We start from the raw sequence: 24,419 nt of genomic DNA on the forward strand, positions 1-24,419 counted from the left end.
GGGACGCGAACAAAGCCGGGGCGCCGCCGCCGACCGCGACCCCGGCGGGGCCCCGCGCGCGCTCTGCGGCCAGCCTGCGCCAGCTTGGTCGGGGGCGCGCCGGGGACGCGGGCAGGGGCGCAGGGCGGCGGGGCCGGACGCCCGCGGGATGGTGTCCGAGAGGTGGTGTCCGCCGGGTGGTGTCCACGGGGTGGTGTTTGCTGAGTGGTGTCCGCGGGATGGTGCCCGAGCCGTGGTGTCCGCGGGGCCAAGCAGAGAACAGTCCCGGGCCGTGCCGGGCGCAGTGGGGACCCACAGCCTTTGAGGCCGGGGGCGGCGGGATCAGGTGGCTGCGGGGACCCGCCTGGTTGGCGAAGGCGAAGGCGGTGGCGCAGCGCGGCGGGCGGCCCCTGGCCCCTGTGTGCAGCGCGGCGAGTGGAGGGAGCGCCGGGCGCACGGAGCGCCCGGGCCCTGGCTCAGCAGCCGGCCACGCCTGTCGCCTTGCTAAGGTGCTGGCACTCTAAGGCACCAAAGGGCGCGTCCCAAGTGTGGGACGGCGTTCCAGAAGCCTTGCAGCCCTTTAGGGAGCGCGCACCCCCTCGGGCTTGACCTGCTGGCCAAGCTTCCAGGCTCTTGTGCGCGAGCGAAGTTGCTTTTCCGCGTGACACCAGGCGGCCGCCTCCTCACCTAACAGCAACTTTACAGCTTCTCTTTCCAGCCTTTCCCCGAGTTCTCTAAGTTTGGCCTTGTGGTTTTCTAGAGATAACTTTTACTTGGGTTTGGGGATACCTTTAACAAAAGTCTTAAGTTTGGGAATTGAGATTTTAAGTTTCCTGTGGTTTCTCTTTAGAAGACAAGTTCAGAAGATCAGTGTTAGCCCGTCTCGTTTGAATTTTCTCCACGTGTTTGGTAGCTGCGGTGATTTCTTTTCTAATCTCCGGATTCCTGGGGGGCTTGCCCTGGTTCCTATGAGCCTGTTTCCCCAGGGGCGTTCACTGTGACGACCTGCCTTGTGCTCGGCCCCTGTCCGTTTCGAGACTGCCTTTGCTGTGGCTGGTTTTGACACATGAGGTGTCTCAGGAAACTCAACAGGAAAGAGATGATTTGAGGAGCAGCAGACGTAGAGACTTAAAAGTGGGACCTTTTTTTGTTTAGTAAACATCATGTGGTGCTTACTGCATACCAGGTTCTGTTCTAAGGGCTTTGCAGATGTTAACTCATTTAATTCCTCGTGGTAGTTACTGTCGTCCCCATTGTGTAGATAAGGAAACTGAGGCACAGGGAGGCTGAGTGCCTTGCTGGTAAGTGGTGGTGCCAGGAGTTGAATCTAGACATCGGCTCCAGGGTCTGCTGTAAGCATGACACCTGGTTTGGGGACACCGGGCTAGGCTGAGCGTCAGGCGCTTGGTTCAGAGGCACTGGTGGGCCGTCCGAGGGGTCTCTTGGCACCGGGCCCTTTGGAGCTCAGGTGTGATGAGCACATCACTGTTCCCGAAGCCGCCTTTGGCTTCACGGTTATCCAGTTATTTGCACTTTGCACCCAGCCCCTACTAAAGCTCCCCAAATGTTAGAACATTGCCCCCAAACATCAGATCAGAAAGAGGGAGACCTGCGGCCGGCACCCCAGGGCAGAACACCGGCCTGCTGACCCTTCACAGCCGGTCGGTCCTCAGTTTAGCTGTCATCTGGTTTGATCTGGTGGGGCCAGCACTCCGTGGACACGTCATGGTGTTCTCACAGTGAATATGCGTACCGAGGGCTCTTTTACTGGCGGTTTGAGAAGGGCACGAGCTGTGTGCACAGCCTGTGCTCGTGCTCAGAGCGTTGAGAAAAGCCAGGGGTGCCTCAGAAGCCTGCTTGATAGTGAGAGCAGGAAAGGTACACTGAGTCCTTAGAGTGTATCTGGGTAGGAATTTGTCAGACAAACGCCTACTCAGCCTTCGAGCCTCCACTCGGATGTGCCCTCCTTCGTGCTCTCGGTGGCCATGCGGTGAGCGTAGCACCTTGATGCATTGCTTGGGCTCCCAAGTTTGCATGCCACTGATTTATTCTTTGCTGTGTCTCCAGCCTGGCACAATGCTCGGCTCAGTTAGTGCCCAGTACATCTTGGGGCCTCTGTGATGCTGGGTCTGTCAGGGGCAGTGTTTGGGAGAGGCAGATGGGTTCATTTCCTGGGGCTGTCGTAACAGATTACCCCGAACTGGGTGTTTTAAAATAGCAGAAATTTATTTTCTCACAGTTCTGGAGGCCAGAAGTCCAAAATCAAGGTGCTGTCAGGTTGGATGCTTCCTGGGGTTGTGGGGGAGGGTGTGTTCCCTGCTTTCTCCGAGCCTCTAGTGGTCTGGCAGTCCCTGGTGTTGCTTGTCTTTTAGACGCATCACCCTAGTCTCTGCCCCTGTCTTCGTGTGGCTTCTCCTCTGTGCCTGTCTCTGTGTCCAAGTTTCCCTCTTGTCATAAGGACACCAGTCATAGGATGTAAGGCCCACCCTAACCCTGTATGACCTCATCTGAACCTGGTTCCATTTGCAAAGATCCTATTTCCAAATAAGGTCACATTGACAGGTACTGGGGTTAGGACATGAACATACCGTTTTGAGGGACACAATTCAACCTGTGACAGAGGATGCATGGGGAGGGGTATTCCAGACAAGGAGAACCAAGGAGCAGAGGTGGGAAGGGTCTGGAAGATGGAGGGAGTCACCGCTGGTCCTCCTGTGGTCTGCATGGAGCAGGTACGGGGACCAGCGCTGGGAGGGCAGGGAGAGCCGGCCTGCCCTGGGAGCCTGGGCCGCATGCTGGGCAGTGGAGCCTGCGGTGGCCAAGCACAGTTTTAGTGTGGGTTGAGGCACAGGTGGAACTGCGTTTTGCTGAGACCCACAGGGGATGTGACTGTGCTGGGGACTCTGAGGTGGAGGTGGGTAGTGTGCCAGCAGAATCCAGTGGCCCTTGTACCTGGCGAGCTGGCCTGCAGGCTGCAACCTGCCGCGTGCCGCTGTCCCCTGGTTTGGGACCAGGGAATCCTGGCCACCCAGCTCTGTGCTCCCAACGCCATTGGGGGGGGGGGGGGCGCTGCGGCCATCTCCATGGACCGTGAGGCTGCGCTTGGGCACATTGGAGGGAGTCCCTGGGTGTTGGCTTTGGCTGGCATGCACTTGGTTCCTTGCTGCTTGGCACATTGTAGTTGCTTAATAAATGTAAGTTCTGTTGTTACTGTTTGTTGTTGGTATTAATTTGCTTCCTTGGGTGGAGGGTGGGAATGGTGTCTCGTCCCTCTTACCCCCAGTACTTTGTGCCAGGAAGACGAGCTCGGTGGGAGTGGGCGGAGCTGATAGGCAGGTGGGCATCTGCGTCTAGTTTAGGAAAGTGAGACCAGTGAGGGTGGGTGCCGTGCTGAGTCCGAGAGCCAGGGAGTGGCCGAAGCCGGACCAGCCTCGCCGCACTGTCCTCCGTGCCCAGGGGCAGGAGGGTGAGGGGCACAGGGGTGAGGGCTGGCCATCTGGGTGGGGGGTGGGTGCCCTCTGCTCTCTCAGGCCTGGAGCTCCTTGTCTTAAAGAACGTGGGCTGATTTGGGAAGGAAGGCAAATTGGCCATTTTAAAATTAAAGCTGTCTCTGCCACTGCAAATGGCTTGGGGGCCACTTGATCCTTTTAGGCAGTTATTACTGAAGGTGTCTTCTCCCCAGTGAGCAGAGGCCCCGGGGAAGGATCCCTAGGGATGGGAAGGGGCCGTGTCCCCTCACTCCGGTCCTGGGGGCCAGCCCTGGGGAGGGGTGAGGACGGGCCCCCGCAGAGCGGCAGGAGACGCTGGGGCTGGGGTGCTCTGTGCCAGCTCTTGGTGGCTTCTTTGTCGACTTGTGTGTCTTGAAATGCTGACCAGTGAGGGCACCGCTCCGCAAGTCACTGGAGCGCCCTTGGACCTGAGCACTGCAGAGGCTCCAGCTGCAGCCCCTGCAGGCAGGGCAGCACGTCTTCCAGGAGGGAACAGCCACACCCAGGCCTCTGTCCCCTCTGCCCAGTAAAACCTGGCAAGAGCCCTCCTGCTGGACACTCCAAAGAAGGTGTGCTGCCTGCCTGCTGCCCAGCCCTCAGGAGCCCCTCCAGCCTGGAGGACCAGGAAGCTCTGGATAAGGCGCGGTGGCCACCCTGCATCCCTCTTACCCCTCTCCGTTCTAAAGCAGTCGCCTGCCTCGTCCAGCACCTGCGTCTGTCTTCCATGCAGTAGCTGTGTGTGTGGTCTGGTGGCAGGGAGAGGGGCAGCACTTGCTAACAGGGGTCCCCATTGGCTCTCTCCTCTTGGCTCTGGCCCTGTGCCCCCAAGCTGTTCCCCGGCCATGGGGTCAGGGCCTGGGCACCTGCTCCTCTGTGCTTGGAGTCAGAAGACAGCTTCCCTGGGCCCCCGTGGCTGCGAGTGAAGAACTGCCATGCCCAACCGCCCAGATGCAGGAGTGCGGGGGCCTAGCACTGATGTCCCTAAGTCCTGCAGGACCCGGAAGGAGGGTGGGCTAGTCTTGACTGCCTGATCCACGCGTGCACCTCAAGCGCACCCTGCCGTGTGAATGGGACAAGAGTCAAGAGGGAGAAGGTACTAGATGTCTATGCAGAGAGGGCTCCTGTAACGAGGTCTCCTTCTCCTTGGCCAACAGGTGGTTCCTGTGCAGAGTGCCAGTTGCTGTGGGCTCCTCATGTTTCTCTTCAGTTGGAGATCGCTGTGGGGTCAGGGGCCCTGGGGTCAAGGATGGGGACTCCATGGAGCTGGGGGGCTTCCTGGGCTCAAATTCTTGTTCTGCTGATAGCCAAGCGTAGCCTTCTGCGCCTCAGCTTCCTTGTTTTAAATAAGGGTGACGTGTGAGCTCACAGGCCATCTTGTGGTTAGACAATGTCGCCCGGCACAGGAAGGTGCTCAGCATTGTAACTGATTGTCTTCAGCCTCTGGATCAGACGTTTGGCCAAAATTTGTCAGTAGCATTCTGAAAGGGAGGTGAGGGTTCCATTCTGAGCTGCAGGAAGCCGTCTCCAGGTCCACAGTTGTGTGAAGCAGACAGTGTAGCTGTCTGGGTTCAGCCGTGGCGGGTTTAATGCGGTGCGCACCTCCCTCTCCAGTGCAGGAGCTCTCACAGGCGCAGAGTGGTTTTGCTGTGCTGTGGTCACACGTTTGTAAGTGTCCCCAACACTGAAGACGGGAAATGACTCCTGCATGGCCTGAGGAAGATGAAAGTGTGTTTCCTGTTGCAGTAACGTTAAGTATGTTTCACAGTGTCCTGAGAGTTTTTGGAAGTTGGATGTGTGTGTCAAACACAGAGGTTGGACCAGAGGCAGGCCCAGCTCCTCCCAAGGACACTGCATGTGTGTAAGGTTTGGGTTTTTGAAACCCACACACCTAATTCACATACTCTGCAGTTGGGTACATGCTCAGAGGGGTCGTTGGCTTCCATTAGCGCTTCTGGGCACTGGCTCAGCCTCTGGTGAAGCTTAACCAGCTGCCCAGGTAGCCAGGGCTCATCCCTCTGCACCTCAGGCTGCTCCCAGGAGTTCATCTGGCACCTGCGTCTGCCCCTGTGTGGGGCATGCATCGCGGCCACCTTGCAGAAGTGGAAGATGGGAGACCAACCGAATACCATATGGGATTTCTCTGGAGCTGAGGAAGCAGTGAGGTGGGATCTTTATGCACCCATACAGGACCATCTCCAAGACATCAGAGAGGAAAGGGCACGACGTAGACCAGTGGGAAGGGAACGTCTCCATGTGTTTGCACAGTGAGGGGGGATGCGTCCAGAAGGAGCAGGGGTTGGCTAGCTCTGGTGGCCTCGGGTGGGCGGCACGAGGCCCACCGCTCACTTGGGGCTACCTGAACTTCAGCACGCCCGTGAGCCTCTTCCCCTTTAGACAGAAAGCAACAAATCTTTCTTAATTAAAAGAACAGCCACGAGGCCATTGTGACGGGTCTTTCTGCCCTGCCCATTGTGGGGTGACCTGAGCCCCCCGTGAGCAGTGAGCCTCGAACTCCCAGATCTCTCTGTGCCCCCCTTCCAGGGCCACACCCGGCTTGTCATGGGGTCTGCTCACTCTTCAGAGATCCTCACCCGCCTTTACCCAGTGGCCCCAGCCCCTGTCCCCTACTCTCTTTGTGGGCTCTGGGACCCCCAGTCCCTCCCCTTTCCCAGTCTCTGTCATCCTTCCCCACCCAGTCAGGACTGCCCGTGTGGCCTGAGCAGTTCCAGGCCTGTCCCCTGTGCCAGCCCTGCCTCTTGGCCTACGTGTTCTCACTGTGGGATGTCCGTGGGAAGCGTGCCCCGGCCCTCCGAGCCTGTTGCTCGTCGATTCCCTCACAGCCAATCCCAAGCCTTTGTAAAGCCTGCGTGGTAGCTTGTTACGGAGACGGGAGTGACATCTCTCACCTCTGTGCTCCGTGTTCCTGCTCCCACGTGGACGCTGGGCTTGGCTTCGTGACACTCTGACCACTGGGACATCAGCCAATGTGACACAACAGAGGCTTGATAAGTGCTTGTGCACGGGGGCTGCCCCCTGGGAGCCCTGAGACCACCAGGATGACCACATGGAGAAAGAGGCACAGGCCCCCCAGCTTTCCCACAAGGTCAGCACCCCACCGACTCCAGTGGTGAGCCCACGTGAGACCAGCAGCAGACTCGCCCAGACAGCCCAGGATCATGAGAACTAGGAAATGGTTGTTGTAACTACAGCGGGTGGGCAGCTTTGTCATGCAGCAGCGTGAAACAGACGTGCCCACGTGCATCGTGACCTTGGTCCCGTCAGCCTCTGCAGTCAGCCCAGGCTGTGGTTGAGAAAGTCCCCCTCACTTCACTGGCCACAGGACTGCCATCCCCAGCTACCCCACGGTCCTCCGCTCTGGCACTCCACAGCCTCGTCTCCAGCTCCCGGCACTTGTCTCCGTTCCTGGTCGTGCCCTGCTCCACCATGCCTTTGCACGCGCTGCGCCCTCTACCTGGGCTACCCTTTCTCCCATCTTCACCTGTGCGCTTCTGGGCAGCTTTCGAGCTCCAGCTCGCATGTCATCTCCAGGTGCCTCCCCGGGCGCCTGCTGCCGAGATCACATTTGACACACTGCTGCCATATGGCACCAAGCAGATGTGTGCTCACATTGGTCTCTGCCCAACTCTGACCAACTGCTGCCACTCCACTGTGAGCAAGAGCATGGTCTCACCTGCTCCCTGTCATGCCCACCAAGGCCTCAGACGGGCCTGCAGAGGTGGGGAGCTCACTGCCACTCGCCAGCATGGCCCTTGATGCCCGCCTCTGGTTCCTCCAGGTGGTGGTGCCACCTTCACAGTTCTCTGTCCCCAGCGTCCTCTCCTCGGGAGGCCATGGGCCACACCTGGCATGTGGGTTTCAGCCCGCACACTTCACCAGTCTCAAACTCCCTTCTCTGTGATGTTTGCCTGCACGAGTCACCCCTGAACCTGTAGAAAACCAGCCTTCCCAAGAGAGCCGAGTGTGAGGGGCGTGCCTTCTGATGCAGGAAAATGCAAAACTGCTGGTGAGAAAGCCTAGGAGCCCGGTGTCGAGAGAAGACAGCAGTAGACACGGAGAACGAGATCTTTAATCCTCCAGTCGGCGTAAGTGGTTTCTTTATTTTTCAACTTTGTGTTACGGGCACGTTTTTAGACACACTCTAGGTAGAGAAGAGTCAGATGAGGCCTGGACCTGCCCAACTCAGGCACTCCCTGACTCCCTTCAGGCATCTTTAAAATCACTTTTTTGAACAATGACATGCCTATCTTAGAAATTGTCATAAATGCAAATGCGTAAAGGGAGTGAATTCTCTATCCATAATCTCTGACCTAGGGAGAGCCAGCGTTTCTCTCCTGTCACTTGGCTTCTTGTTGTTAGGTTAGATTTTATACTCCTCAAAGCCACACTGCGCGTAGTCAGTTCTGTGGGGCTTGTGTTAAAAATGAGGAGTAATTCTTTCAGCCCACGCTCTGTTTCCCACTTCCCAGCAGCACCCTCATTACTAAACCAAGTGGCTGCTTCTTGAGCATTTTTAGTTTTACGCATTGTCTGTTTTCTTAGCTCCAGCTGCTGTAACAAAATACCATAGACTGCGGGGCTTAAACACACAGATTTATTTCTCACAGTTCTGGAAGCTGGAAGTCCGAGATCAAGGTACCAGGAGGTTCGATTCTTGGTGAGGACCTGCTTCTGGCTTGCAGGTGGCCACCTTCTCGCTGTGACCTTCCATGGTGGAGAGGGGGAGAGGGCTCTGGTGTCTTCCTCTTCCTGTAAGGACACTGATCCCATCATGGGCGCTCCACCCTCCTGACCTCATCTAACCCTAATTACCTCCCAAAGGGCCCAGCTCCTAATGCCATCGTAGTGGAAGTTAGGCCTTCAACATAGGAGTTTGGCGGGGGACACACATATTCAGGCTGGAACATCTGTTGGTCTCACCTGATGACCATGGAAAATGGGGATTTCACTCTTTCACACACCCCTCCTCACCACACGCCTGCACTCCCTGCTCCCTGTTCCCCCAGAGTGGCTTCCTTCTGCTTGGAATTAGATCCATATCTGGTGTTGACGTTGTCCTGCCTGTATAAATGGCCTTCCACGCAGGATCATATGGTCACTTTTCCTGCCCCGCCCTTTGTTTTCCCTGGAGTTGGTAATCTCTCCTTCTTTTTAATCACTTTTCACTGGTTTATCCCAGACTCTGTTCCAACCATGGAAACCGCCTCAGCACAGGTGTTCTGTCAGGTTCATTGTCTTGCGGCCACTCTTTTTGGGCCTCCTTGGTTCTCCCTCCACCACTGTCCCAGATTTTTTGGCTTCTCCTGTGTTGGGTCTCAGGTTTTCCCATTTTGATATTTGCTCCCTTGTTTTGGTGGACTGCATCCTTTTGTAAAGCTTCCTGAGAAGAGGTGTATGGGATGTGAAGCTTTAAAAAAATTCCCATATTCTCTTCATCCCGATTCCCCAAATTTTAACATATTGCCTCATTTGCTCTCTTCTCCTCTCCTGCCCCCCTGCCCTCTGCCTACGTCTTATCATGTCCTGAACCATTTGAGAGTGAGTTGCAGATATAATACCCCTTTACTCTCAAATACTCAAGCATGACTTTCCTTACAACAAAGACATTATAACCACAGTACAACGATTGAAATCAGGGAGCTAATATTGATACAGTACTGTTACCTGACCTGCAGACCTAATTCCGATTACCCGTTTTGTCAATGTGTACTTTATAGCAAAAGAAATCTCCAAGTCACATAGGTTTAGTTTCCCATGTAAGGATCGGTTCTTTTGTCTTCTTTTTCTTTAAGATTTTGACATTTTTGAAGAATGTGGGTCATCTGGGTGGCAGACGCATTTTCCTAAATTGTGTTCAGAATGTATGTTCGTTTTACCCTCACACTTAGTCTGTGTTTTGGCTGACGAGAATTTGGGAGAGAAGTCTCCCTCGAGATCAGGTTATTGCACCTCAGGATGTCTCCTTCAGGGGTGGGTCATCTCTACTGAGGAAGTCTCTCCCTCAGGATCGGATTATCTCCCCTATAGAAGACTCCCCTCAGGATCGAGTCATCATTCCACAGGAAGTCTCTCTCAGGATCAGATTCGCTCTCCTCAGGAAGTTTACCTTATGATCAGGTCATTGTTCCTACAGAGTCTCCCCTCAGAAGGTCTTCCCTTGGGCCAGCCCAGTGGCATAGCTGTTAAGTTTGCGCGCTGTGCCTCAGTAACCTGGGGTTTGCCAGTTGAGATCCCAGGCGCAGGCCCATGCACACTTTTCAAGCCATGCTGTGGCGGAAGTCCCACATGTAAAATAGAGGAAGATGGGCACAGATGTTAGCTCAGGGCCAGTCTTACTCAGCAAAAAGGAGGATTGGCGGCTGATGTTAGCTCAGGGCTAATCTTCAAAAAAGAAAGTCTTCCCTTGGTATTGGTCACCTTCTCACAAAGTCTACCTTGAGATATGGTCATGTTTCCTCTGGAAGTCTCCCTCAGGATCAAGTCATTGTATACACAGAAGACTCCCTTAGGATCAGATAATCTCTAGAAGTCTCCCTCAGGGCCAGGTCATCTCTCTTTAGGAAGTCTCCCTTGAGACCAGATCATTTTTCCACAGGAAGTCTCCCTTCAGGATCAGGTCATCACTCCTCAGGTGGTCTCCCTCAGGATCAAGTCATCTCTCCTCAGAAAGTCTCCCTTGAGATCGAGACATTTCTCCTGTGGAAGTTTCCCTCAGGATCGGGTCATCTCTCTTAAGGAAGTCTCCTCTCAGGATCGAGTCATATCTCTTCAGGAAGTTTCCCATCAGGATCAGATCTTCACTCCTGAGGAAGTTTCCCTCAGCATCAGGTCCTCTCTCCTCGGGAAGTCTCCCTCAGGACCAGGTCATTTCTCCTTAGGAAGTCTCCCCTCAGAATCAGTTCATTTCTCTACAGGAAGTCTTCCCTCGGGATCAGGTCATCACTCCTCAGGTGGTCTCCCTCAGGATCAAGTCATGTCTCCTCAGGAAGTCTCCCTTGAGATCAGGTCATCGCTCCTCAAGAAGTCTCTCCTCAGAATCAATCTTCTCTCCTCAGGAAGTCTCTCCTCAAGATCAGATCATATCTTATCAGGAAGTCTCTCCTCAGGATCAAGTCATCTCTCTTCAGGAAGTCTCCCTCAGGATTGAGTCATCTCTCGGGAAGTCCCTCTCAGGATCAGGTCATCACTCCTTAGGAAGTCTCCCCTCAGGATCTCTCCTCAAGAAGTCTCCCCTGAAGATCAGGTCATCTCTCCTCAGGAAGTCTCCCAGGATTGGGTCATCTCTCCTCAAGATTAGGATTAGGTAATTGCTCCACAGGATGTCTCCTCTCAGGATCAAATTCTCTCTCCTCAGGAAGTCTCCCTCAGGATTGGGTCATTTGTCCTCAGGTGGTCTCCCTCAGGATCACGTCGTCTCTCCTCAGGTAGTCCTCCTCAGATCAGGTCATCTCTCCTCAGGTAGTCCTCCTCAGATCAGATCGTCTCTCCTCAGGAAGTCTCCCTTGAGATTAGGTTATTTTTCCTCTAGAAGTCTACCCTTGGGATCAGGTAACTGCTCCAGAGGAAGTCTCCCCTCAGCATTGGGTCATCACTCCTCAGGAAGTCTCCCTCAGGATCAGGGCCTCTCTCGCCTGTAGGTCTCCTTTGGGATTGGGTCATTGCTCCTGCAGAGGTCTACCTCAGGATCAGGTCATCTCTCTTCAGGAATGATTTTCTCCCTGTGTTTTCTGTCTTTCTGGAAGTTATGGAAGAACTGTTTTTGGCCACTTGGATCGTTCTTCTAATTTCATTATGTTTTTTTCTACCTTGATCTTTCTGATATGCTTTCTAGGAATTTTCTTTAACTTTGTATTCCAACACTTCTGTTGTTTTTTTGCTTTGGTCAGTATATTGTAACTATCCAAGAGCTCTTTTTTGTTGTTTTTAATAGCACCCTTTTTCTATGGATACGATAACGTATTATCTTTTGAAGATATTAGTAATAGTTGTGGGTTTTTTCTTCTTGTTTTTTAAGTTTCCTTCTTGCGTAGTGCTCATCTCCTCCAGCTTTCGGCCTCTGAGGCTGGTTTTGGTCTGTCTCAATTACAGGCTTCCCACGAACACTGGTGCGGCTCAGCTGTGCCCTCGTGTTTAGGACTAGGATACCGAGGGTAGGGGACACCAGGTGATGGGCCAACTTGGTCTTTGTCTTCACCTGGAGGTGTTCTCCTGCCTTCAGTGTTCTAGCGCTTTCCTCCCAGGCTGGTTGTTTTCCGTCGAGCCACCTTGCCCCTCTGCCCCGCGCCCCCTTCCCTGTCCCCGGCCAGGTAGCCATGGGGAGGGCCCGGGATCTCAGCCTTCCCGAGCCCTGTGGGCTCCCGAGTGTGGCTCAGTGCCACATCCAGCCCCCTGGCGTCTGCCAGTTCAGTTCTCACTCATCCGTTTGCTTTGCACTTCTAGAATCCAGCTGCTGGTGCTGCTCTTGCAGTCCTCTTATCTTTGTCCTCGTGAGCGGTTCCCGCCTCCATCGGTCACCACCTGCCGGGCCTGTGAGGGCTCGGAGCGCGGCACGCTTCCCGTCCGCCATCTTTCACCTGATGGGTCCTGGCCTGTTTTCTGCGTGCTTTAACTTAACTGAGATGATACTCTGTACCCTGCTTTCTAAAAAAGCCTCCATCCTAACAGTGTAACATCTCATGCTTATAAAAACTACGAAAACGTTTCTATGGGCTGGCTGACATCTCACCAAACGGTCCCACCGTAATTTGCTTAATCCTGTCATTGACTGCTTAGCTTGCCCCCGTCTTTGAGCTGTTGTGAACAGTACTGAGACGGACATCTGTGTATGAAACGTTTTAGTATGCAGCGTGTGTCCTTGGGAGAGAATTCTTGCCGTGGACTTCCAAGTCCAGGAGTTGAAGCCGTAAAGCCTTATATAAGGGTGGCTCTCAGAGGGATAGGGGGACCGTCGTTTGCAGTTGTTTCCTTTCTTAATTCATCTGGAGAAAGTCTCGATGTGCCAGTGGCACGAATGCCGGGTCCTGGTGTGTTGAATTGCCCTCATGCCCCGAGGTGAGCTCCAGGGGCAGCTCCTGGCCCACAGCGCCCCCTGGTGGTTTCCCCGTCCAGGGCCGGCTCCATGGCCAGGGTGGGAATTGCTGAACTTGGGGCGTCATCTCCACAGTGGGGAGAAACGGGAAAGCATAGAGAGGAGGAAGCTGTAACGTAGAAACTGAGCAGGAGAAACCAACCCTGAAGTCGCAGAGGCCAGGCCGAGGGTGAAGCTGAGCCAGGGCAGTGGCTCTGCAGGGCTCGGGGTGGACTCTGCCCTGCTGTGTGGTGTGGCCCGACCCTCTGTGCCTTCCTCTCCTCTCTGTGGCCGAGTTTGGGCCCAGGGCTCCGAAGGAGTGGCACCCTGAGGTCAGAGCACCGTTACGGGCCCTCAGGGCAGTGTGCTGGGTCACCTGCACAGTGGCAGGTGGGTGGGCCCCTCCGCCTTCTCGGGGGCCTGCAGAGCTGAACCTGCCCGGGGGAACCTCCTGGGCCCAGATGAGTGGGCACAATTTGGTGGAGACGAAAAGCACAGATTTTTCCTTTGGTAAGAGTTTCTGAGGAAAGGCCTTTTTATGGAAAGCAGCATTTGCGGTGGGCCCAATTCTGCCCCTCCCTGCAAAGCGGGGTGCTGCCCACATGAACAGGCAGTGAATGAGCCGGACGCTTCTCCACCTCTTCACGTCCACGTGGGGAATGGCTCACACTGTGTCCCCCTAGCCGTCCCCTGCTGACCAGACCCTGGGCCCACTGGGTAGGCTGGCCACGGCTGCCTGGTCTTGTGCTGTGTGCTGCCAGCGTGGCTTCTGCCGCAGCTCTCCTCGCAAGCCTTCCTGTGCTCCCGTCGGGCCTTCCTCTCTCCTGCTTCTTCCATCACCTCATCCTGGGTCTCCCCTGGCCATCCCAGGTGGCCGTCCCAAAGAGGTGGCTCTCCAGGGATGTGAGCTGCCTCCCCCAAGAGTGTCCGTGATTGCGGATCTCACACCCTCCAGACCAGGGCTCGGGGGTCCCGGCGTCCCTGCTGTCGACTCTTGGCCCCCCCTAGCTGGACAGATACACTGTGGTCAAGGGGCCAGAAAATTGGGTCCTGCAGGCTGTGGGTTTTCATTTGTGGGGTGAGAGAGGCTGGGAGCTGCCTGCGGGGTTGGAGTATTGACCCTGGCCCCCGAGGGCTGTGTGCTTAGCACAGCAGTGTGGAAAGTGCCTGGTCCCACTGGCTGAGGTTGCATGTGAGAGTGACAGTTTGTACATAGAGAGTGACAGATACTGTCACACGGCTGGTGAGTGCCTCGAGCAGGTGCCCTCTGACCCCAGCAGGACTCTGGCAGGCGCGTGCGTGCCCCGCACTCACGTCTGCTTCTCCTGCAGATGCTGGACGAGAACCACCATCTGATCCAGTGCATCCTGGACCACCAGAGCAAGGGCAAGACAGCCGAGTGCGCCCAGTACGTGCCCCCACCCCCACCCCCAGTCTCCTTGGGCGGCGCTGAGTGGCTTCAGCGAGTCCAGCTGCAGTGGTCATCTAGGCCACTAAGAGTCACCCTTTGGAGGGTGGCCTACTCCCCCCAGGTCACTCCCCAAGGAGACAGGGGAAAGTTTGGGGGGCAGTGGAAGTGTGGGAGGAGAGGCCTGCTGGGGAAGCCAGAAGGCCCAGGCCAGACCGTGGTTGTGGATGCACCAGGGGGACAGAGAGCTCCTCTAGGTAGGACCTCATGTGACGCCTCCCAGGGCCAGACAGATAGGAGGTGCTCGAGCTGGCCGCCACCCCTCCCAGAGGTGTTCCTGTGTTAAACTGAGCTTTCCCGTGTCCTGCGAGCACCTCTTCATGGGGCTGGGGTATCAAGTTATCTTGGTGTCAGAGTGAGCCTGAGGAGGGCTGGTCCCCTGGCATCCCCTCCTGCATCCCCCTCAGGCCCCTGCCTCCTCGTGACCCACCCCCACCTCCATTCTCTGAACAGATTGGGTGGCACCTCCCCCTTGGCTGCCACCTCGGGGTCTTTCCAGCATTTTGTCATCGAACGGGATCCCACTCCCTGCCTAGCCCCGTCCTGGCCCACAGGGTGCTCTGCTGCCTTCACAGTCCCCGGGGCTTGGCTGCAGGGCAAGGCTGTCCGGATAAACTACTGCTTCGGATGGGCCGCGGGCTCCGCCGCCTCACTGTGTGCCCCTTGCCCGCAGGTACCAGCAGATCCTGCACCGGAACCTGGTCTACCTGGCCACGATCGCAGACTCCAACCAGAACATGCAGTCCCTGCTCCCCGCCGTGAGTGTCTGCGCGTGGGGGGACTCCCCACCATTGCCCACCACAGTCAGGCACAGCCTCAGACGGCCGGTGCAGGGAGCAGAGGGGACAGGAGCCTGAGACCGGGGCGGGGCAGGTCCTCACATCAGGTCAGGCGGACGTTTCTGAAGTGGACTGGCCAGAATCATGCCATTGGCTTCTTTAGCAAAGGGAGATGAGTGACCCCAGAGGAGCCAGACCTAGAAATGGTGGGAAGCCGATCTGGGGACAAGGGGAAGTGGCACGGGGGTTTCTTGCTTTTCATTCTCAGCCCTTCTGAGTGATTTGAAAAGTTATGACCCATGAGCTTGCGCTACTTTGGTCCAACAACAAAACTTAAAAAAACTGCTTCAAATATTAATACAAACATTTTCTATTTGACTTTAAAACGCATTCTCCTCAAATTAAATTACTGCTGCAAAGGCAAGACCCGCGGCAGCCTCGGCCTCCTTCGAGGTGAGGGGCAGGCGCAGCCTCGAGGTGGACTGGTCCGTGTTGACCCTGCTAGGCGGGCAGTTTCCAGGCCTAACATGACGCAGGAAGGCTCACTTCCCAAGGCCCCTTGGTCCCCATCTTGAACACCAGGATGTGTTTTGCTAGTAAAAATGTTAAGCCAACTTTGATTGGGCTGTCGAACTGGGTTCCTCACCCTTGAGGCACAGCAGATCCTGCTGGAAAGATCCTTTTCCTGGCCAGATGTTAACAGCGTCTGTGTCTAGACCTTCGGAGCTGCTGTTTGGTCTCGATCTGGGAGACGGGGATGCTGGGAGGGTACTTGCAGTCCCTGTGTCCCTGATATGTCCTGTGATGAGGGGTGGACGTAGGGGTGGACAGGGGAGGAGGGTGAGGACCCACACAGGAGGAGTGCCTGGGAATGCAGTACTGAGGCACAGGACCACCTGTGCAAAGGCCCTGGGGCTTTGGGAGCGGAGGGACACAGAGACGCCTGGCCAGCTGAGTTCGAGAGGGGTAGGAAGTGGTGTGGAGCAATGAGGTGGCTGCCGCCTTGTGGGCTGGTGAAGCAGTTCCCTGAATCCCAGGGAAGGGGGCCCAGCTTTGAAGCTCCAAGTGTATCTTGATAAGCTCGGTACTTGTTTAAGTTCTGAATGTTTACGCAGAACGCTTGGCGTAGCGTCTCCGTCTTGGCTTGAGCTACTCGGCCCGGTTGTCCTCGGTCACCCGGCCACGTGAGAGCGCCGTTGGTTAGACATCTGCCAGGCGGCTGTGAGATTCCCCACTACATACCTTTCCTGGCGACTCCTGTCTCGTGGCTTCTGCTGGTTGTTCTCTGTGTTAACCATGCTCCCCGTAACCTTCCTATCGCCCGCAGCCGCCAACCCAGAACATGAACCTGGGCCCCGGAGCGCTGTCCCAGAGCGGCTCCAGCCAGGGCCTGCACTCCCAGGGCAGCCTCAGCGACGCCATCGGCACAGGCCTGCCCGCATCCTCCCTCTTGCAGGGCCAGATCGGCAATGGTGAGTGACCCTGAGCTCTTGCGGGCTGGGCCTTGGGTTTGGGGTTGGTTCTTGGCAATAAGGTCACCAGTGCAGGCTCCCGAATGGGTGGCTGCCTCGTGAGGTACCCCGCGCCTTCAGGGCTGAGCTTGGGAGACCCCTCTCCTCCCGGGGGTCCTGGCCCCAGGTCGGCTGCCATGCCCAGGCGCACATGCACGGGGGTAACGTGCAGAGAGAATGACGCCCTTGTTCCGGATCCTTACTCTGCTTTGACACTAAGTATGGCCACTTCAGATCAAGGGGCGGGGATCCACATGGATTTTTGAACAGGAAGGGAAATGCTCTGGTCTTTGCAGGAGAACTGTTAATAGCTGTTGGGAACTGTTAGTAACAATATAACAATGAGTACGTGACTCACCTTCTGCACTGTCAGCCTGTGTGTCTATTTCTTTATTAATCACTCCATTCGTAGGGGTATCAGCGTGGTCGGCCTCCCTCCCCACGATCACTTGCAGGAAACTCGTGTCCAGCAGCAAGGCCAGGCCTGCTGTCACTGGTGGTCTTAGAAGGGCTTAAGGCCCCTCTCCCCGTCCCTCCCACAGGTCCGAACCACGTGTCCATGCAGCAGACGGCACAGAGCACTCTGCCTACCACCTCCATGAGCATGTCGGGCAGCGGCCATGGCACGGGGCCTGGCTACAGTCACTCAGGACCCGCCTCGCAGAGTGTGCCCCTGCAGGGGCAAGGCGCCATTGGCAACTATGTGTCTCGGGCCAACATCAACATGCAGTCCAACCCAGGTACCTCCCCGCTGGGACCTGGGAGGCCCCCGCCCAACCCTGGACCCGATAATGCATGTGGTCCTGAGGGGCTGCCCTCCTACTGGGCCCCGGGACGCCCTCGCCCAACCCCGGGCCCAGGAATGCTCCTGCCCCTGGGACCCTCGGAGACGCGTGTGGGCTATGCACGCGGTCCTGAGGGGCTGCCCTCCCGCTGGGCCCTGGCCTGTGCTGGGGGGGAGAGGGCAAGTCCCAAGGGCTGCCCTCCTCCAGGAGCTTCCTGAGGGGAGGTCCGGCTTTGGGGGCTGCGCCGCCCCCTGTGGCGGCTTCGAGAAGGCTCTGAGGAGGGGCCGCACATGCCCTGCTCAGAGGACAGGATGGGGCTCCCACAGGTAGGGGGCTGCGTGGCCAGAGGCACAGACGTGGGAAGGATGAGGGGCCAGGACACTCGGTGGGCCAGCAGGAGCCCCAAGAGCTGGGCTTCCACTGCAGGGCCCGGGCCCTGGGCAGCTTCGGGTCCAGCTTGAGATGTCCCACGAGTGTCAGACACGCTGGTTTAGAACAGGAAAAGGGGACGTAACGCATCTTCTTGGTTTTCCTTATATTAATTACATACTGAAAATGATCATATTTTGGATATGTTGAGTCAAATAAAATGTATTACTAAAATAGATTTCACCTGTTTCTTTTTACTTTGCTGACTGGCTCACATCTCACCCTGTTGGGGGCCACTGCTCTAGAGGGTTCTGAGCAGGGGCGACCTGAGTGGACAGCAGGAGACCACGACCTGGCCTCAGAGGCCTGGGTCTCAGGGCAGGCAAGGGTAATGGGCTCCTCTGGGACCAGCCTGCGGAGTCAGGGATGAGGAGGAGAGGACCCTGTTCCTGCGTGCAGCGCCCTGCCCGGTGGTGCCTGCCAGCGTCTCCTGAATGTCGCACACTTTTAAGGAGTTAGCAGAAAGCTTCGCTGGTAGGAGGTGTGATGAGGCGTCAAGGGGATGATCTCGTCGGGGAGCCGCAGGGGAACAGCGATGGCTCAGCCTGGGAGAGGGGTGCAGCCAGGGTCTGGGGTGGGGAGCGAGGATGCCCGCTCTGGGAGCTTCTTGGGGTTATTCGGAGTCTGTCATGTCGCCCAGTGTCCATGATGCACCAGCAGGCAGCCTCATCCCACTACAACTCGGCACAGGGCGGGAGCCAGCACTACCAGGGCCAGTCGTCCATCGCCATGATGGGCCAGAGCGGCCAGGGCAGCAGCATGATGGGGCAGCGGCCCATGGCGCCCTACCGGCCCTCGCAGCAAGGTAACGCCCGTGCTGCCCTCCGAGCACTTCTCCGCCGGGAATGGGGGTGCGAGGCCTCACACGCTCGTCCGGACTGAGCGAGGACCTTGGGGGTCCGGAGCCGGCGAGGGACTCGGGGAGTGAAGTGCGAGAACCATTGTGGCTCCCACAGGCGGCCAAGGGGGCAGTCGGCGCAAGCCTGGGGTGGGCTGTGGGGGCATGCCCCACCTCCTCGGGGAGGCGCGAGGGGTGTCCGAGTCGGTGACCATTGAGGTTCTTGGGTCGGGGGGTCCTGACTGAAGTCAGACCGGCTCGGGCCCTGAGCTGACCCACGCGTGTCATCCGCAGGCTCGTCTCAGCAGTACCTGGGCCAGGAGGAGTACTACGGCGAGCAGTACGGCCACGGCCAGGCTGCCGCGGAGCCCATGGGCCAGCAGTACTACCCCGACGGTGAGGGCAACGCTCACTGTGCCCCGGGCCCTCCCGGTTCAGACCTGTTGCCCCTGACGTCTGCCAGCCGGGCACCCAAAGCCCCCTTGCCTGAGCACGTGTGGGGGTGGGCGTGAGGGCTTGTCTCTGCTGAGAGAAGCTTCCAGCACACAGGGCCACTCGCCTCCTCGGGCCTCCTCGTCTCCGTTCTCGAGAGGCAACGGGTTTGAAGCTGTGGTGTGCATAGATGATGTTAACGTTCGAAAATATGAACACAAGGTTCCTCATGAAACTCCCCAGAAAGCAACAGCCCTGATCTGACTGTTCCCGTCTTGTAATGCTTGGTTATAATCGCTGCAGGTTGTTTTCCTTTGAATTGTCACCTTTCATTAAGTATGTTCACGTTGTGCAGCCGCCACCACCGTCTCTAAGTAGTCCCACGGTTTGTGGAGGTGGCATGTAAAGTGGTCATCAGGATGGGTGGGGTTTGGGGAGGAGGACACCCAGGCAGGGGACCCGTGTGAGCAAGGGCAAGTCAGGAGTGCATGACCAGGGCAGGAGGCTGGTGCTGGAGAGGCGGCCAAGACCAGTGCAGGGCAGGCCGTGCCCCACACCTGACAGTAACGGGGCGTCGTGATGGTCGCGTGCTCCCGATGGGGAACCTCTGCAGTGGGCAGCAGGATGGCATTCACGCAGCAACCTTGACAGCTCATGGCCACTCGTGCTTGTTGCGTACTGAGCACTGTGTGTCCTCTGTCGTCTGTCAGCCATCACTTAATCCTCACACTCACCCCATGGAGCAGGTGGCGTCTGCATTCTAAAGGACAGAAACCGCTGTGCAGAGCTGGGAGCGAGCTCCTCCGCGGGCCTCGCACTCAGCTCTTGGCTCTGCTGGCCCGGCGGTGTCACCATGCAGCTCATGCACTCTCTCCCGGGAGCTTGGTGGTCAGGGCTTTGGCTGACCGCAGGCCATCTCCGTCTGCTCACAGGGCATGGTGATTACGCCTACCAGCAGTCGTCCTACACGGAGCAGAGCTACGACCGGTCGTTCGAGGAGTCCACGCAGCACTACTATGAGAGCGGTAAGAAGCATTTGCTGCGCGCTGCTCCATCAGCTCCCCTGGCTCTAGACTCTCGCTGTTGTCCGCGGGCACCGGTGCCTGCAGGTGTGAGTAGCGTGCGTGTGGGAGGTTGGAAGGGTTGGGGCTGATGAGGGGAAGACATGCCCAGGCCAGGCAGCAGCACCTGACCGGCTTCATTGGGTGGGGCTGGGACATCTGTGAGGGGAGCCCTTCCCGGAGGGAGGCCATGTAGAACGAGGCTGCGGCCGGGGGCCACCATCCAGAGGGGATGTCCCAGGAAGAGGGGCTCACGTGTCCAGGTGACGTCACCCAGCAGCACAGCTCCCAGCCCTGCCCTGTCAGTAGGCCGCAGCTGCCAGTGAGGTTTCACCAGGTACCCCAAGCCAGCAGGCTCCAAGTGGCTAACACTCGGCTTGTTTGGTCCATTTGAAAAACAGCTGAACGGGTGAAAATTAGAGTTTGGCTCTGGCCAGCATTTGAGCTGCTAGGTCTCAGCCTGCCGCACAGAGAGGTAAGCCACCGTGGGGCCAGCACACGGGGCCACGTGGGGCTCCTCCACCAGCCCCGCTCCCCGCCACCTCCTGGGCCCCTGGGCAGCCTTCTCCACCAGAGGAGCTCTGCTCCCACCAGCAGTGCTGTGTCCGCGCGAGTCCTCGCGGGAAAGATGGCCCCAGGACTAGCTCGGGACGTGCTGTCAGCCATCTGCAGTTTGAAGTGCATGTTTTTGGACCCCTGTTTTGGGTTACGTATTCTTGCCTTCCATAGTTGATGAGAAGTTAGCTAACGCATTCAGTACCACTTGTTAAGGCAAAGGTGGCAGATGGCACGTTTCTTCCTGGATCTGGAAGCATTTTGCTCCACCCTCATGTTAATTGATCCCCATGTGTGACTGCACATGTGTGTTACAGGGTGCAGGTCACCCCACAGCCGAGGGCATTGCCAGGTCTTGTATGGGCTGAGTGGCAGAGGGTGCTGTGCTTTGAGGAGCCTGGGGGCCATGTCATAAGTGGGCTGTGGCCCCAAGAGGATGAGGGTATTGAGCAGAAGAGATCAAGAGGTAGATTGAAGCCAATATAAAGAACTTTCCAGTAATTATCCCACGAGGGGATGAGGAACCTTGTGGGGCACAGGTGGCTGGTCCTGGGGTTGTTAATGGGAGGCATCTGGCAGGAGCTCTGTGGGGTCCATAGAATGAGAGTGCACTAACGTACAGAGGACCAGTGCCAGAAAAGGATCAGGGCACGGCCGACTGAGCCGGGGGTACACCAGGATGTGGGGCCCACAGAAGCAGGGGACACCGGTTCCCGTCTGGGCCCCTGTGGAGTGCTCCATGGAAGCCTCGAAGTCCTGTTTGCCGTGTTCGTCCTGCGTTTCCTCACTGTGAGGTTTGCAGTAGCAGACTAGACAGAGCTAGTGTCCGCTGTGACGTGTCCCGGGGGCACCGCGGCTGTGAAAGCAGCGGTGCTCCCTGGGGGCTGCTGTGGCAGATGCTCGCGGGTCGTACCCAGTGGCAAGGCCAAATGCAGGGGATCCGAGTATCTGGGGTGCTGCCTTCCATGGAAAAGCAGAGGGAAACCAAGGCCGTGCTCGCATTTGCATGCACACGCACCGTAAACAAGCTCCGGGAGAACACCCTGCACACCGACAGGAGTGGCCGTGGGTGGGGAAGAGGCTGGGAAGGTGGTCCGCGCAGGTGTGGAGGTGGCTCCTTCCCCGACCCTCAAAGGTGGGCTGGTTTTCATGTTTCTGAAACACGTGAGCGCATCTGCCCATGCACGAGTTAAATCTAAGAGCATTACACGCGATTGGCTGTCATTTGAAATGAAAGAGCACCCTGAGCCTGTGGCCACCCAGGCCCGTCCACACCCCGAGTCCCAGGCCACAGCGCCACCTGCCATCTTGGGCGTTTCTCAGGGTTTCGCCCAGTGGTCACCAGTGCGCCCGCCTGTGGGTGGATGCTGGGAGCCGCAGGAGGGCTCCTCCGGAAACGGCCTCCTGGTGTCCTTGAGGCGCATCCCTGCTCGACCGCTGTAGTTTCCGTGGATCACGTCAGAATCCATCGTCTGTTTGTCCCTCGTGGCCTTTTTGTAACCACGTTCTTGCCACATGTAAATAAGTAGAGCTGATTTACTGACCCAAACGCTGGCCCCTTCTTTCACAAATAGTTTCCTTCTTCATGGCCCCGTCACAGAATGTTGCAAGATTCTTCAAGAGATAGATGAAAAGAAATGAAAAGGAAAAAAAATAGTAGTTGTATTTACTGGAAGTGGAGGGAAGGCCCTGCCATCTGCCCTGTCACTCTTCCGTGCCGTTCTGGAAAGAGCAGGGTCTGGGCTCTCCCGTTCTGCTTGTTCCCGGAATCCTCCTGAGGCTCGTTCAGCCTCTTCAGTGGAAGTCCTGCCGCCCTCCTCTCAGACTTGGCCAAACAGGCCCCTTTTCACGGGGATTTGACGCGGTCGAGTGAACGATTTTCTGGGTGTGTGAGAGCTGAGGTCTGGTTCTCAGAGGTGTCCCCCTGACATTTATTACACACCTGCCGTGTGCCCTGTCATAGTCAGCCAGTTGCATATGAATTAGCTCCTTTAACTCTTGTCATATAAGGAGTAAAAAAGGCCATAAAAACACAAGGACATGCAGACTGACCAAAAACCCCGACACCCTGGAGAAAGCCCACTACATGTCTGATGGGTTTCTCTGGTGAGGTGAGCACAGTGCACGGAGCCTGCATCAGCCGGTGCCCCGTCTGCATCCTTGGGGCTGGGATGGCCCAGTGTGAGGAGGGAGCAGAAGTCAGAGCTCGCAGCCTTACCTTGGATGGTGAATGACTGGGAAGACCACCGGGTTTTCAGAGCCCACCTCAGAGAGGACTGCACATGGAGCTAAGGCACGTGCCGGTGCTCCGTGCTTTCTAACTGCACACTGAGTTCCCCAGCAGGGCTTCAAGCCTCTCCAGTGTGAACCAGCTCTCGGGAAAGCTGTTATTTTAAAAAATGCTGCCAGGATCCAGCTTTTAAATGCTTAGATTTTACAGCTCCTGGAAAAGTTATTTGTAACCAGAAAAATAAAGTAGAAATTGGGTCCTTTGGATACCAGTTCTCATAATCTGGCCTCTCATTGTCGCGCCTCTGCTTTCTTTGTGTGTGTGTGTGTGTGTGTGTGTGTGTGTGAGTGTGTGAGGAAGGTTGGCCCTGAGCTAACATCTGTTGCCAATCTTCCTCTTTTCTCTTGAAGAAGATTGTTGCTGAGCTAACATCTATGCCGGTCTTCTTCTATTTTGTATGTGGCACGCCACCATAGCGTGGCTTCGTGAGCGGTGTGTAGGTCAATGTCTGGGATCTGAACCCATGAACCCTGTGCCACCAAAGCGGAGCATGTGAACTTAACCACTACACCACCAGGCCAGCCTCGGCACCTCTGCTTTCTTATTTCTGGGACATGTTTTGGTGAAAACAGAACTACAGGGGTTGGCCCGTGGCTGAGTGGTTGAGTTCGCGCGCTCTGCTGCAGGCGGCCCAGTGTTTCGTTGGTTCGAATCCTGGGCGCAGACATGGCACTGCTCATCAAACCACGCTGAGGCAGCATCCCACTAGAAGGACCCACAACGAAGAATATACAACTATGTACCGAGGGGCTTTGGGGAGAAAAAGGAAAAAAATAAAATCTTTAAAAAAAAACAAACAAAACAGAACTACAACTCTCTTTTGGGGGCCGAGCCGTTCACCTGCTGTCCGGTGAAGTAAATGCAGAGAAGCAAGCTCTCTGGGGCCCCACCTGCCGCTCCTGCTCTCCCTCTGCTGGAGGGTCAGGTCTGGGGCTGTGTCAGGACCCGGCACACTGCAAATGAAAGGCTGTGCACTTTGCATGGTTTTGAAGAGCAAAGCCCTGTTCAAAGGAACACAATGAAACTAGACTTAAATTGATCTTCTTATCAAGGTGTTTTGAAAACCATGAATGGAGTTTAATGTCCACATGAATCTAAAATGGTGTCTCCTGAGACCTCTGTTAGGAAGACTTTGTAGGAAGATTTCTGAGTGGTTAACACCCCTTCTTAACTCCCGGTAATTATTTGGTAATACACTTATTGCTCTCCTAAATTGTTTTTCTTACAGTAAGCTCTCTTCCAAAATGAGGCTTTTAGCATGGGTGCTGGGTGGCTAGTTAGATTTTTAAAAATAAGAATTAAGGCATTTTCTCTGGAAAAATAAGTATAAATGTCCCTTGGAATTTACCACCATATAGATAAACAACAACATTTAGGTAACTAGCTGCTTTTTTTTTAATCCTCTGTGGCACTAGTTTCATACAGTCAAAGGAAAGAGCCATTACGGGTCTGAGCTGGAACCGCCAACCCTGGCTTGCATATTTGCCAGTAAAATGAAGGCTCCTGGAAACTTCTGGGGTCCTTCAAACTGTGGGAAGATGTGGTCTTAGAGTCACCTGTCTTCTGGGAGCTCTGCGCTGAGTGCGAGGAGCGTCCTGTGGCGGGTGCTCACGAGCTGGCGGCCTCACTCGGCCTCACCTCTGTGTCGCCACGCATGTCGCTGACAGGACTCCAAGGCCTTTCTCCGTGTCTCACGTCCGTAGCCTGGACACCCTCACA

General features: G+C 56.3%; 1 protein-coding gene across 5 annotated transcripts in view; it reads left to right on the forward strand.

Annotated features, from left to right (window-relative positions):
* The first annotated feature begins 3,126 nt into the window (after nt 1-3,126).
* The window catches only part of SS18L1 (SS18L1 subunit of BAF chromatin remodeling complex), a 29,471-nt gene continuing 8,178 nt past the window's right edge, over nt 3,127-24,419 (forward strand). The window contains exons 1-10 of one of the 5 annotated variants that reach the window (XM_046679234.1): nt 3,127-7,570; nt 10,541-10,788; nt 13,884-13,960; nt 14,694-14,778; nt 16,127-16,271; nt 16,853-17,050; nt 18,165-18,329; nt 18,657-18,758; nt 19,727-19,819; nt 20,257-22,980. In XM_046679234.1, the coding sequence (XP_046535190.1) occupies nt 13,884-13,960; nt 14,694-14,778; nt 16,127-16,271; nt 16,853-17,050; nt 18,165-18,329; nt 18,657-18,758; nt 19,727-19,819; nt 20,257-20,588 (1,197 nt within the window). In that variant the 5' untranslated portion in view covers nt 3,127-7,570; nt 10,541-10,788 and the 3' untranslated portion in view covers nt 20,589-22,980. Of the gene's footprint in view, nt 7,571-10,540; nt 10,789-13,883; nt 13,961-14,693; nt 14,779-16,126; nt 16,272-16,852; nt 17,051-18,164; nt 18,330-18,656; nt 18,759-19,726; nt 19,820-20,256; nt 22,981-24,419 lie in introns of those variants that run through there. The other 4 variants (XM_046679236.1, XM_046679233.1, XM_046679232.1 and 1 more) reach the window with 4 other exon arrangements.

This window comes from Equus quagga, chromosome 12 (genome assembly GCF_021613505.1).
Source record: "Equus quagga isolate Etosha38 chromosome 12, UCLA_HA_Equagga_1.0, whole genome shotgun sequence".
Taxonomy (NCBI): Eukaryota; Metazoa; Chordata; class Mammalia; order Perissodactyla; family Equidae; genus Equus; species Equus quagga.